Source organism: Rhinolophus sinicus, linkage group LG05 (genome assembly GCF_036562045.2).
Source record: "Rhinolophus sinicus isolate RSC01 linkage group LG05, ASM3656204v1, whole genome shotgun sequence".
NCBI lineage: Eukaryota > Metazoa > Chordata > Mammalia > Chiroptera > Rhinolophidae > Rhinolophus > Rhinolophus sinicus.
Genome location: NC_133755.1, coordinates 6222197 through 6233540, shown reverse-complemented (window position 1 = coordinate 6233540; position 11344 = coordinate 6222197). Strand labels below are relative to the sequence as shown.

Below are 11344 nucleotides of genomic sequence, written 5' to 3'. Positions count from 1 at the left end.
AAAGACACACATACGTGTGTCCAGAGGTGATGCTTCCCAGTTTCCTGCAGGCAACCGGCTTCTATCATTCTTATTAAAATTAAAATATATTCTGCTCCCCTTGGCTCATTAGTGCGTTGAGAATCGAACACGCAGCTGATGGGCTGTGCATTCTGTGCCCCCGGTCGCAGGCAATCAGTACAGTTGTCACATGTTTTTCATGTCAAATGCTTGGAACCAAGTGGAGAGGACTTACTTCGTGAAATATGTAAAGTTCCTCCCAAACCAGTTCCCACTGATCCATTTCTAACAGTTGGTATGAACATTCCTTTTTAGCTGCTATTGCAAACCATAAATATGGATTTATGAAGTTTTCAAAAAGGCTTGGGAATATTTCTGTGTCCCCAGTGCTCCCCTGATATAAGAAAGGCTGACTGTCTCCTTGTCCAGTTTTGTCTAATAAGACTCCACACTGGCCTTGACTGCCCACATGTGGGCGGATACCTGCAAGTGCTTTATTTTATTTTATTTTGTTTAGAACAGCTCAGTAGTACTGAGACCAACCCCATTCTGTACATGGGGACCGTCAGCCCAGCTCACACAACTAGGAGGCTGGTCAGTAGGGATGTGACCCCAGCAGATAAAACCCAGCATTTCCCTCGCACTGCATCACCTCTCATGCCACGTACCAACCCAGCCAGGGCTGGCCCTGGGGCAGCAAGCGATCCAGGCTTGTGATCTGAGCCGTGGAGCTCTGTGGGAGGGGCGGTCACTGTCCAGAGCTTAGGGACAGGCACAACCTCCCCGGTATTCCCCTGGACTTCAGGTCACCTATAGAAAGGATGACAAACAAAGAACCACGCACTAGGTTCAAAGAAAAACCACAACCAGGGGAAGGAAAGGACTCCTGCAGCCCTGCCAGTTAGTCTCCATTAGGCCGAGGGCGGAGTTTATCTGGGTTGTTCATCTTTGGTCCAAACAGGTTTTGGGGGAGTGAGGAGCTGGGAGAGCTTTGCAGCCTTTGGTGATGCGGCTATATTAATATCAATTACACTGTGCAACAAACATTTGAATCATTCCCAGAAGGCTAACTGCTTGGATTTGAATATGCATGAGAAGCTGCCCAGAAAAGACTAAAATACATACATACGTATATATATAGTCAAAAAGCCAGACAGCTCTGGGGTGAAGAATAATAAAAGGCAGGTTTCCACGCTGCTGGAAGGGACTAGTGTAGGGCCTTAAGCTCGATCAACTGATGAGGCTCATTCACAATCCACATGCGAGGCCCCACACGCTCCGCCCACATCACCCTTTCATCCTCCCCCCAGCCCATGAGGTCCGCGTGTTTCCCCATTTACAGATGGGGAAGCTGAGGCTGCGGGAGTTAGGATCACACTGCTGGCAGTGCCCGAGGAGGCTGAGCTGTGGTCTCTCTGGGCCCAAAGCCCTGCCTTTTCCACGCAGACACTGTCTCAGACACTGAAAGATCCCACTGTCGCCCACTGTAGCCCTCCAGTTTCAGGGTCCTCAAAAACAGCATTGACTTCTGCTTCCTGACCTTCGGCACAAGAGGACAGAGTCAATGGGACCATGAGCTGACACTGAACAGGAACAATCAGAAAGAAAGATCTCTTGGAAATGCAATTTCAAAAACTCCAGACCATCAGAAGAATGATAAAACGAGCACAGCTGAACACCAAGTCAATGATACAGACAATAAAGCCAAGAAAATCTTCAAGCATAGGTCAGAACGGCAAGAGAAAACAACACACCGTTACTGTTAGTACATACGTAGAATTGAGCCTCGATTTCTAACAAGAGTCCTCAGAGGAAAACATGGAAGAAATTCAGGAGAGAAAATAAAGCAATAATAGGAGTAAGTATTTTCTGGGCTAAAGAAAGACTTGAGTCTCCAAATTGAAAGTCACTATCAAGTGTTGAACGGGAAAAGCCGAAAGAGCTGAATACTTTCTAGGTGAAATTTTATGTTCTGAAAGAGTTTCAGAATTCCAAAGATACAGAGAAATCCTAAAAGCCTCCAGAGTGAAAACTAAATGAGCTACAAAAAAACAAACAAGATAAATTAGCCTGGAAAGTATTGTCCAGCCCACCTGTCAGCCCTGGGCCAGGGGAAAGGAAAGACATATTCAAACACGCACAGGCTCAGAGTTTCATCATCCATAGATCTATCCTGAGAGATATACCCAAGGATATATCTCTGGCAAAACAAAAAAGGGATCCATGAAAGAGGATGACAGTAGCCAAGAAACGAAAAACCTGACACCAAACTCAGGGGTGCAAAGTGAAAAAAGATCACAGGATGACAATTGTGCCGTGGACCTCAAGAGCAAATGGTACATATCCAACCAGGAAATTAGGAGGCTCTGAAAAGAACATCTGCAAAAGAAAGACACATTCGCCTTTAGCAAATACTATAGTGAAGAAGTGGATAATCCCAGATGGTGAGAAGGCATATCAAATCATGAAAGTTTTAAAATTATGTGCTGCCCTCTTGACCTAGTGGCATCTGATATTTAAAATGCTGGTTATTTGGTTTAAATTTGTTTAGAATCAGCTGACTGTCAAAGCACAGAAATAATTATAGTCACCGAACAGAGTGTACATGTTTTAAAGCTTGACGATGCAGAAGCTAGAGGCATGGGAGCCAGAGAGCGGGGCAGTAAGCGGGGAGGGGAGCCACAGCAAACCATGAGTGCCTGATCTCAGTTTTATGTCTTGCGAACTCAAGAGATACTGACCAGAATGAGCTGATATGTTGAGAAATAGAAATGTATGTATATTATGGGAAGCAATAAGGGTAGCCATAGAAGAAGTGAAATGTTTTAAATGTGACTGGGAGAGATTGGGTAGCCTAGGAAGTGTTATTGACATAAAAAACTAAACTGTTTCATTTCCTAGTGAGGGGTAAATTCTTTCATTCACCACGTATTTACTGAGCACATGCTATGTGCTTGGCACTGTGCTGGATTCTGGGAGTTCAAAGGTACGCAAAAATCCTGTCCCTGTCCTCAAAGACCTGACAGTCCAGTGGGAGAGACAGGTGTTAATTATATAAATAAAAACTGCATACGTAAAGGTAAAATCGCAAATGTGATAAGTGTAAGGAGAGAGGCACATGGTGCAGTAAGAGGCATTTGACCTAAAGAGGGAGATCAGAGAAAGAAAGAATAATTTGGCTGAAATTGAAAGGATATAAAAAAGCTAAGTAAGCAAGCAGGAAAGAGAAGAACACTGCCGTCAGAGGGAGAACCAGAATGTGCAAAAGCCCTGCATCAGGAAGGAGCAAGAGGCTAAAAGAACCCCGAGATCCTAGAGGACAGAGCAAGAGATCAATCAGTGGAGAGAGGGGCTGGGCGATAGGTAGGGGATGCTAAGCCCCGTGGGCTGGGAAGGATTTGGGTCTAAAAGTATTGGGGTAATTACCATGTTCTGTTCCGAAGTGCGGAATAAGAGAGGTTTCCCAGCTCATTCTATGTGGCTGATGTAACCCTGATACTTCACTGACCTCTCTCTAGCTGTGTGACCACAATTCACTGTGACTCTGGGACACATGGGTCTCACCTGAAGCCAGAGCAGTCGCACCTTTCTGGCCAGTTGTTGAGGCAGGGAAACAAAGTCATGATTCCAGGAGCCCTGGCACCAAGTCTGGCTGGCTAAAAATGACAACCTCAAAAACCACAAAATGATGGAGCAGAGAGTCTCCTACCTCTTGTTTTTGTTTATTTTGTTTTTCCCTTCGGAAACTTACAGCACCTGTGCTACAAGTGGAGAAAACCATTTGGGGGGTGGGGGGTCCACCTCGGATTGTAGGTACAGATGAAATCCCCTTTCAAATCCACTGCAACACACTTTCCAGAGAGCATAGTGTCTGGAGCTGTCTTCTCACAGGCAGAAGCCTCTCTGAAAACACCTGTTTCTCTTCCCGGGGCGGGGGGAGATGTCAGGGGACTGGGGACACATTTAATTATCCCCCTGCAGGGGAGGGGGAGGCCCGGGCCTGGCTAGGGCATAGGAGGAGCTGGCAGCCCCTCCCAGCCAGGGCCAGGAAGAGGCAAGGGCCCCTGCCTCAAAGCCATTCCCCACGCTGGCCTGTCACCCAAACCCCCCTTTGAATCAGGCAATGTGCACCCTCTACCATAACCCTGGGCAGTTACTAGGTTCTTACCTGCCTCTCTCATGTTTCCTCAGGGAATATGTGTGAAATAATTCCAGGTCTTGCCATTTTCACAGATTTCCCCCCCATTTTCTGGGTATTTCATTTTCATTGTTGTATGTGATACCTCCAGACCCTAGGTAGCAGGTTTTAGGCACCAGACACCTCCTACAATTGCCAAGCTGAATCCTGAACTCCGTATGGCCTGAGCATCTGGTCTGAAACTGCTTGCCCCCAAAAATGTTTTCCTTCTCTTTCTGTCCTTAAAAACACCACCACCAGAACTAGTCAATGTGCAGTGATGCCTTCCAGAGACGTCAGATGATGGCGTCCTGCAGCTTATAGGAAGCTGGGGGCAAACACGAGGTAGGGCCAATATGTACTGAGATCTGAGGGAGGCCAGGAGAGGGTCACATTAGGCTCTGGGTAAGTGTGTGCTGCAGGCCCAGGGCACAGCTCCTTCCTCTGCCACCAACGGGTGGCACAGCCACCAACCTATGGCTTCTGCTCTCTGGGCCTCAGTTTCCCCACCTGTAAAACGGAGGATAACTAGCTCGCCATATGTTTGTTGACACAGTCATGCAATCACAATCCTCTATTTTCAAAATGGTGGTCATCGTGTGCTCTGAACTTTGTGAGAATGAGGTGGACCCCTCAATCTGACTGGGACCTTCAGGCCCTAATGTAACCATGCCCCACCCAATGGTACAGTGTTCCCATCAGTATGGTGTGTGTGTGGTGGGGTGTTGGACCAGATGATGTCTATTTTCCTTGTAACTGTTCTGGGATTCCAAGAAACATATCTCTTTCTCTCTCTCAATAGAAATGAACACCTTACAAGTAGTTTGTCATGTTTGCCCAAGGCGATGTGGGGTGAAGGCCCTCAGGATGGGGGAGATTGTAAGACGAGAGGCCAGGAGAAGAGGGAGAGAAGCTGGGCCTCGAAAGCAGGAGCCAGGCCTATAGAAAACCTGCTACAGGAACCAGGAGTCAGAGGCTCTCGGCAGGAAAGGAGAGCTGTGACTCCAGAGGCACTGAGAGAGGGACATGGGTCTTGCCCTCTCTGAGGGGGGCCCCACACTCCGTGTCTTTGCTCCAGATGTTCCTGGAACCCTCTTTGCACTTCGTCTTCCCGGACAGAGTGAGCCCCTCTCCGTTCTTCAAGGCCTGATTTAGATCTCCTTTCCTACAGCCCCTGGTTGGCAAACTTTACTCTGGAGGGCCAGATAATAAATATTCCAGGCTCTGAGGGCCATATGACCTCTGTCACAACCACTCAGCTCTGCTCCTGTAGCCTGACAGCAGCGAGGGACAGACAACCCGAGAGATGGACGTGTCTCTGTTCCAGTAAGACTTATTGGCGAACACTGACATTTGAATTTCAGGAATTTTTCACATGTCACAAAATGTTATTCTTTCTTTGATTTCTTTTAAACCACTTAGAAATGTAAAAGTCATTCTGAACTATGGCCTATACAAACAGGTGAGGTGCCAGACTTTGCCAGCTGCTGCTCTGGCTTCGTGCTACTCAAAGTGCAGCTTCATGTGGCAGAGGGTTGGAAAAGTAAAGCTCCAGGGGCCCACCCCGATCTATTGGCTCAAAGTCTGCATTTTAGCAAGATCTCTAGATGACTTATGTGCACCTTAAAGATTAAGAAAATGCTGCTGCCTGGGTGTCACCCTGGAATCTAATGTAATAGGTATGGACACTGGGATTTTGTTGTTTTAATATGCCCCAGAGAGACTCCCCAGGGCGAGAGGGCCGTCCTCCTCCTGGCTCCCAAAGCTCCCAGTCACTCCACCATGACAAAGCATGTCACCTCATAAGCATTATTTCTCATACTCTGAGCTCCTCTGCGACCAGGACTCCGGCTGATCTAGCTCAGGAAGGATCTCAGACAAACGGCTTACGCTGTCGGGGCTCAGTCTCCTTACAGACTGAGGATGAGATGGGCTCCGAGCTGCTTTTGTGACTGTAAAGACACTCTCCCCTGACCCCCAGGTAAACAGCGGGGGGGGGGGCACCTCTTGCCTCTCTCCAACTGCCTCTATCCCAGCTTTTTCCCTCTCCGGGCTCTGAGCCCTCCAGCCAGGACAGTCTCAGGGCTTCCCAAGGGTCCTGGGGGCAGGGGAGCAAAGAGAGGCATCCCACCCATTCAGTAGGCCCCACTGATTCCCCACAATAACCCCCTCTTCCCAGACTCTCTCCTCCCTGCCACTGAGTCCCACAGCCCCAAGCCCACCTCCTTCCTCTGCCGTCCATGGCCACCTGACCTGTATTTCCCTGGAGAAACGTGCCAGGTAAGGGCACACAACATTGGCGGAGACACTTGCACCCCACAGGGGTGGCCCTGACTCTGTCCCAAGGCCTCCCCTCCAGGGCTCCCTACACATGACAACCTCTCACCCCCTGGAATCCACAACATACCATGTTCTGCAGCCCTAGGCTTTGAAATCCTGAAAGGTCAGACCTGAATGGGTCCCCAAGAAATCATCCCTCCTTATACATCTGGGAAAACCAGTGCCCAGAGAAGAGGAAAGGCCTACCCAGGGTGGTACAGATCAGGGACCACCTTCCCTACTCCCCCTGGTCCGCCCCCGGCCCCTGCACGGCTCCTTCCTCTGCACCAGCTGCCTCAGCGGGGAAAGGATAATGAGAACCTTGGAGTTCCTGGGAAGTGGAAGCCCAGAGATAGGGGCCTGCTGGGACCAGCTCTGTGCCAAGGGGACCAACAGCCTTTGACTAAGAACACTGTGACAGTACCCTGCTCCCCCTCCCATCTGCATGCCCGGCCCAGACCTGTGGAGGCCAGAGTCGGCAGCTGTGCAACTTGCCTCCCTCCCAACTGAGAGTAACAGATGTGGCTGCCATTTACTGAGCAGCTACTGTGTGCCAGGCACTGTGCTAAGCAAGCTCCGTGATTCTCTGAGGTAATTCTAACATCCTCATTTTATAAATGATCAGTGATCAGAGCGAGGATCAGAGCGGTGAATCAACAGGACTGAGGACACACAGCTAGAAAGGGAGTGGTGGGAGAGGGGCAGTAAGAAAAGTAAGCAGAAGGCATCTCCGAAATCTCTTCCTCATTCCCTGGGCTTCAAACCCAGGTCTGTCTGTCTGCTCCCCTGGGGCTCTCAGACCAGACTGGCAGTGGCCTGCCTGGGGCATGCTCAGGTTTGTACATTCAGCTGGCAGCTCAGAGGTACTGTTTCTAGAAGGAAGGAAGAGCTGGAGGGATAGGCTTGCCGATCCAAGGAAGTTCAGCATCTCTCCTGGTCTGCTCATCCCCTCCCCACCTCGTGGGCCCCAGCATATGCCTCTGCCCCAAGGCCACCTAATACCAGAGAATGCCATGGGACTCGGAATCATCAGATCTGGGATTGAATCCCTTCTCTTGGGCCTCTGTTTCTTTATCTGTAAAATGGGGATAGCTCCCTAGCAGAGTTGTTAGAAAGAACGGAAAGAAGTTGTAAAAAGGGCCTTACAAAGGTGATAGATGGTGTTCCGGCTCTGTGAACTCTGCCGCTCCTGGGAGTGCTCAGGGAGCAAGCTTTTCCTCAGAAGGAAACAGCAGTTGCAGGCACAGAGCCTTCTGGAATATGGCAAGGCTCCTTGGCGCTGAACCCTGTGTATGAGCCCTTCTTTAATTAGCTTTCAACTAAAAATAGCCCTCCTGGGCTGCACACCTACCTCCCGGTCTGGCACAGGGGCCTGCCTGAGCCACCCACATCTTGGGGTGGGGGCAGGGGTGAGTAGTGCCAGTTTGTGACAAAACCTGTGACACATGTGGGTGCACAGAGAAGGGGGCTTTATTGAAAGAGATACAGAACCGGATGAGGGTTCCTGCCATCAGCCAAACCACAGCCTCCATCACCCCACGCTGTCCTTGACTCCTGGACACCCCTCCCACCCCCCTGGCTCCTGGACAGCCAGCAACACAAAGGGGTCTTACCCAGCCTCATCAGAGGTGCCCAAGAGGGCCTTCAGAGTTCTGTTCAGAAGAGGGTTGGGGAGACAACCCCTCCCAGGCAGTCACTGACAAGCCTGTCACTCCATCCTTCCACATGTGCCCCAACGGCCCTCATCACTTGCAACTCTGGAGCCTGGTCCTGTGGTGCTTCTCCTCGGTCAGGAGGGGGATGAAGGTGTCACTGTGCGAGATCCTCAGCCGGCTGCTCCAGCTGCCCTCCTTCCCAGCAGGCTCTGGCAGGAGGTTGTCCAGGTCACTGTGCGAGCCGCCCGCCTTGCCCTCCCCAGCGCTGCTGGAGTTGAGCTCCATGAGCTCCAGCTCGTGCTTGGCAGCCGTCTCCAGGACTCGCTGCTTATTGTAGTACCTGACGAAGTTGTTGATAATGGGGTGAATGGGGAGAGCAATGGCAATGACCCCGCACAGGAAGCTGATGGCTGCGTTGAGCTTGCCCAGGGTGGTCTTGGGGTAGATGTCACCATAGCCCACTGTCGTCATGGTGATGATGGCCCACCAGAAGGACTGCGGGATGCTCTTGAACAAAGTCTCGGGGTGGCTCTGCTCCATGGTGTAGCCCAGGGCTGAGAAGACGAAGATGCCCACGGCCAGGTACATGAGCAGGAGCCCCAGCTCCTTGAAGCTGCGCTTGAGGGCGTAGGTGAGGGTCTGCAGGCCGGAGGAGTGGCGCGCCAGCTTGAAGATGCGCGCGATGCGCATGATCCGCAGAGCCTGCACCGCCTGCTGCACGTTGGTCAGCTCCATCATGCGGGCACCCAGGTGCGTGAGTGTGAGGCTCACGTAGAAGGGGAGGATGGCCAGCACGTCCACGATGTTCATGAAGGACAGGACGAAGTGTAGCTTGTTGGGCGAGGAGAAGAGGCGCAGCAGATACTCCAGCGTGAACCAGCCGATGCACGCCGTCTCCACGTTTTCCAGCGTCGGGTGCTCCACGCGGTTGCCCTCGGCGTCCAGCACCTGCAGCTCAGGGATGGTGCCCACGCACATGACCACGGACGAGATGAGGATGAGCAGGAAGGAGAGCACGGCCACCACTCGTGCCGGACACGAGGACTCCGGCTTCTCGAGGAACTTCCAGACGCACTTCTGGCAGCGGCGCCAGCGGCCCTCGGCCGTGTCCACGCCCAGGTCGTCCAGGATGAGCTGCACGCGGCGCGCGATCTCCTCCAGCTCCTCCCGTTTCTCGCTCAGGTGGCTCTTGCAGCAGTCGTCCAGGAACTTGAGGTCCACCTTCCAGAAGTCCATCTCGTTCTTGAAGCAGATGGGGCAGATGCCCTTCTTCATGTGGACCTCCCCAAAATAGTACACCTCAATGACACACTTGAACGCGTCCGGGTCCCGGTCGAAGTAGAACTCTCGCTTGCCGGGGTCGTAGTCGTCGCACAGGGAGAAGATGGTGTCGTAGCCCCCTGCCAGGCAGTTGATGAGCTCCGCCAGCCGGGTCTCGGGGTACTGGCTAAGGAGGTCTCCGTACAGCACCTGCCGAACGCCCCCCACGTTGACCACGATCTCGATGTCGTCGCCAGCCCGGGAACCCTGGCTGTCCGGCTCCGGGAGGCTGCATTCCCCCGGCCCGTCCATTCTCCCGGCGTGAGCCCGCGCAGCCTCGGCTCCGAGCCCCGCCGCCGCCGCAGCCAGGGGTCCGCGGGTCCTACCGGTGCGCGGCTCTCGGGGAAGCCCGGCCGGCACCCGCCTGTCTGGGAAGGCGGTCACAGTGGGCAGCAGCGGGCTGGGGCGCGCCGCGGGGGAGGCATGCACCCGGCGGCGGGGCTCGGGGCGGGCATCCGGGCGCCAAGGCGCTTGGGCAGGGGACTGTCGCGGTCACCGGCCTCGCCCCGGGCACTCACCCGGGCTTCTCCGCAGCGCGATCCTCCGCTTCGGCTCGGCTTCTTGCAGAAATGGGGTCCCCTGGTGGGCGCCCGGCACGGTCCTCCGCCCCAGTGCGCGCAGATAGCGGCGGGCGGGTCCCGGAGCCGCGCGGGCCCCGGCGTGCGCCCCCGGCGCGGGACGTGTCCCGGAGCTGCCGGACCCGCGCAGTCCGCGGAGATGTGCTAGAGCGAACTTGGGCTTGCTTTGCCCTAGCTGTTTCTAAACACAATAGGAATTCCAGCCTGACGTCAAGAGCTTTTCAAACTGTACCCTCTTCTGGTGAAATTCTGCAAGGCACGCGAGGCAGCTGCAGGGGAATGGGTTAACCCTTGGGCAGAAGAGGACAACTGCCGCGCCGCCACCACCGCCCGCTCCTCCGGGCGCAGGGGGTCACCGAGGGGCCAGGACCCCGAGCTTTAAAGCAACAGCCCGGCTCCAGCTGCAAAGTTCCTCTCTGAAGATCAATGGAGAACGAACACTGCCGCCTGTTGCTCCGCACGAAAGCGTGCCTGATAAAGCCCTTCAGGGGCTGCTCCTGCGTCCGAGGTCCCGCCTGCCCTGCCTGGTCCTCCAAAGCGTTTCAACATCTCCCTGTCGCTACCCTGCTGTAGGTGGCACTTTTCCACCTTCACTGGAACACTGTACAATGAGGACATCCAGTCCAGACGCCGGTAGGAGAGAAGGGACTTGCCCAAGGTCACACTGAAATGAGAGTAGGGCTCAGCGTGGCCTTCTCTTAATCCACAGCTTTCCGGCTGTCCGGCCGATCGGCCCACGCTGGTGAGCAGGCTGAAATTCCCCCTTGAAGTCCTCGCAGGCCATTTCTTTGCAGCCACCACCCACCACCACTAGTTTCCAGAGACCCCAGTTTCCAGGGCTCCTGCCTCCCCACTCCCCACTCTGTCACCTAAGCCTGCCTGTCCTCCCTGCACACCCACACCTTCCCCTCTCTCTCAGCCTGGTGCCACAGCTGTCTTTCAGCCACTCACATGCCTGAGCCATCACAACAGCTTTCATCATCTACACTGCAAATTATCGAGCATCATCTGTGACCTGGGGACTGTGTTAAAAAAATATTCTACAGAGACGGATGGCAAGACAGAGTACAGAGGGGTGTTAGGGCTGTGAAACTACCGTATGATGCTGTGATGATGGATACATGTCATTACACAATTGTCCAAACCCACAGAATGTACACCACTGAGAGTGAACCGCAATCTGAATTATGCACTTTGGGTGTCAATGATGTGTCAGGGTATGTTCTTCCATTGTAACAAACATCCCGCTCTGATGGGGGAATGTTGATAGTGGGGAAAGTTGAGGGAGGGGGCAG

At 53.1% G+C, this 11344-nt stretch overlaps 1 protein-coding gene across 1 annotated transcript; it reads right to left on the bottom strand.

The window, feature by feature from the left end:
* Nucleotides 1–7948: 7948 nt before the first annotated feature.
* KCNF1 (potassium voltage-gated channel modifier subfamily F member 1) lies at nt 7949–10936 on the bottom strand. Its single transcript, XM_019749633.2, has one exon. The coding sequence runs from the start codon at nt 9721–9723 to the stop codon at nt 8242–8244; it is 1482 nt and encodes a 493-aa protein (XP_019605192.1). The 5' UTR covers nt 9724–10936; the 3' UTR covers nt 7949–8241.
* Nucleotides 10937–11344: the final 408 nt, after the last annotated feature.

Bases quoted from the DNA above. Each gene is read 5' to 3' on its own strand.
- KCNF1 (XM_019749633.2), bottom strand. From the start codon at position 9,723: ATGGACGGGCCGGGGGAATGCAGCCTCCCGGAGCCGGACAGCCAGGGT.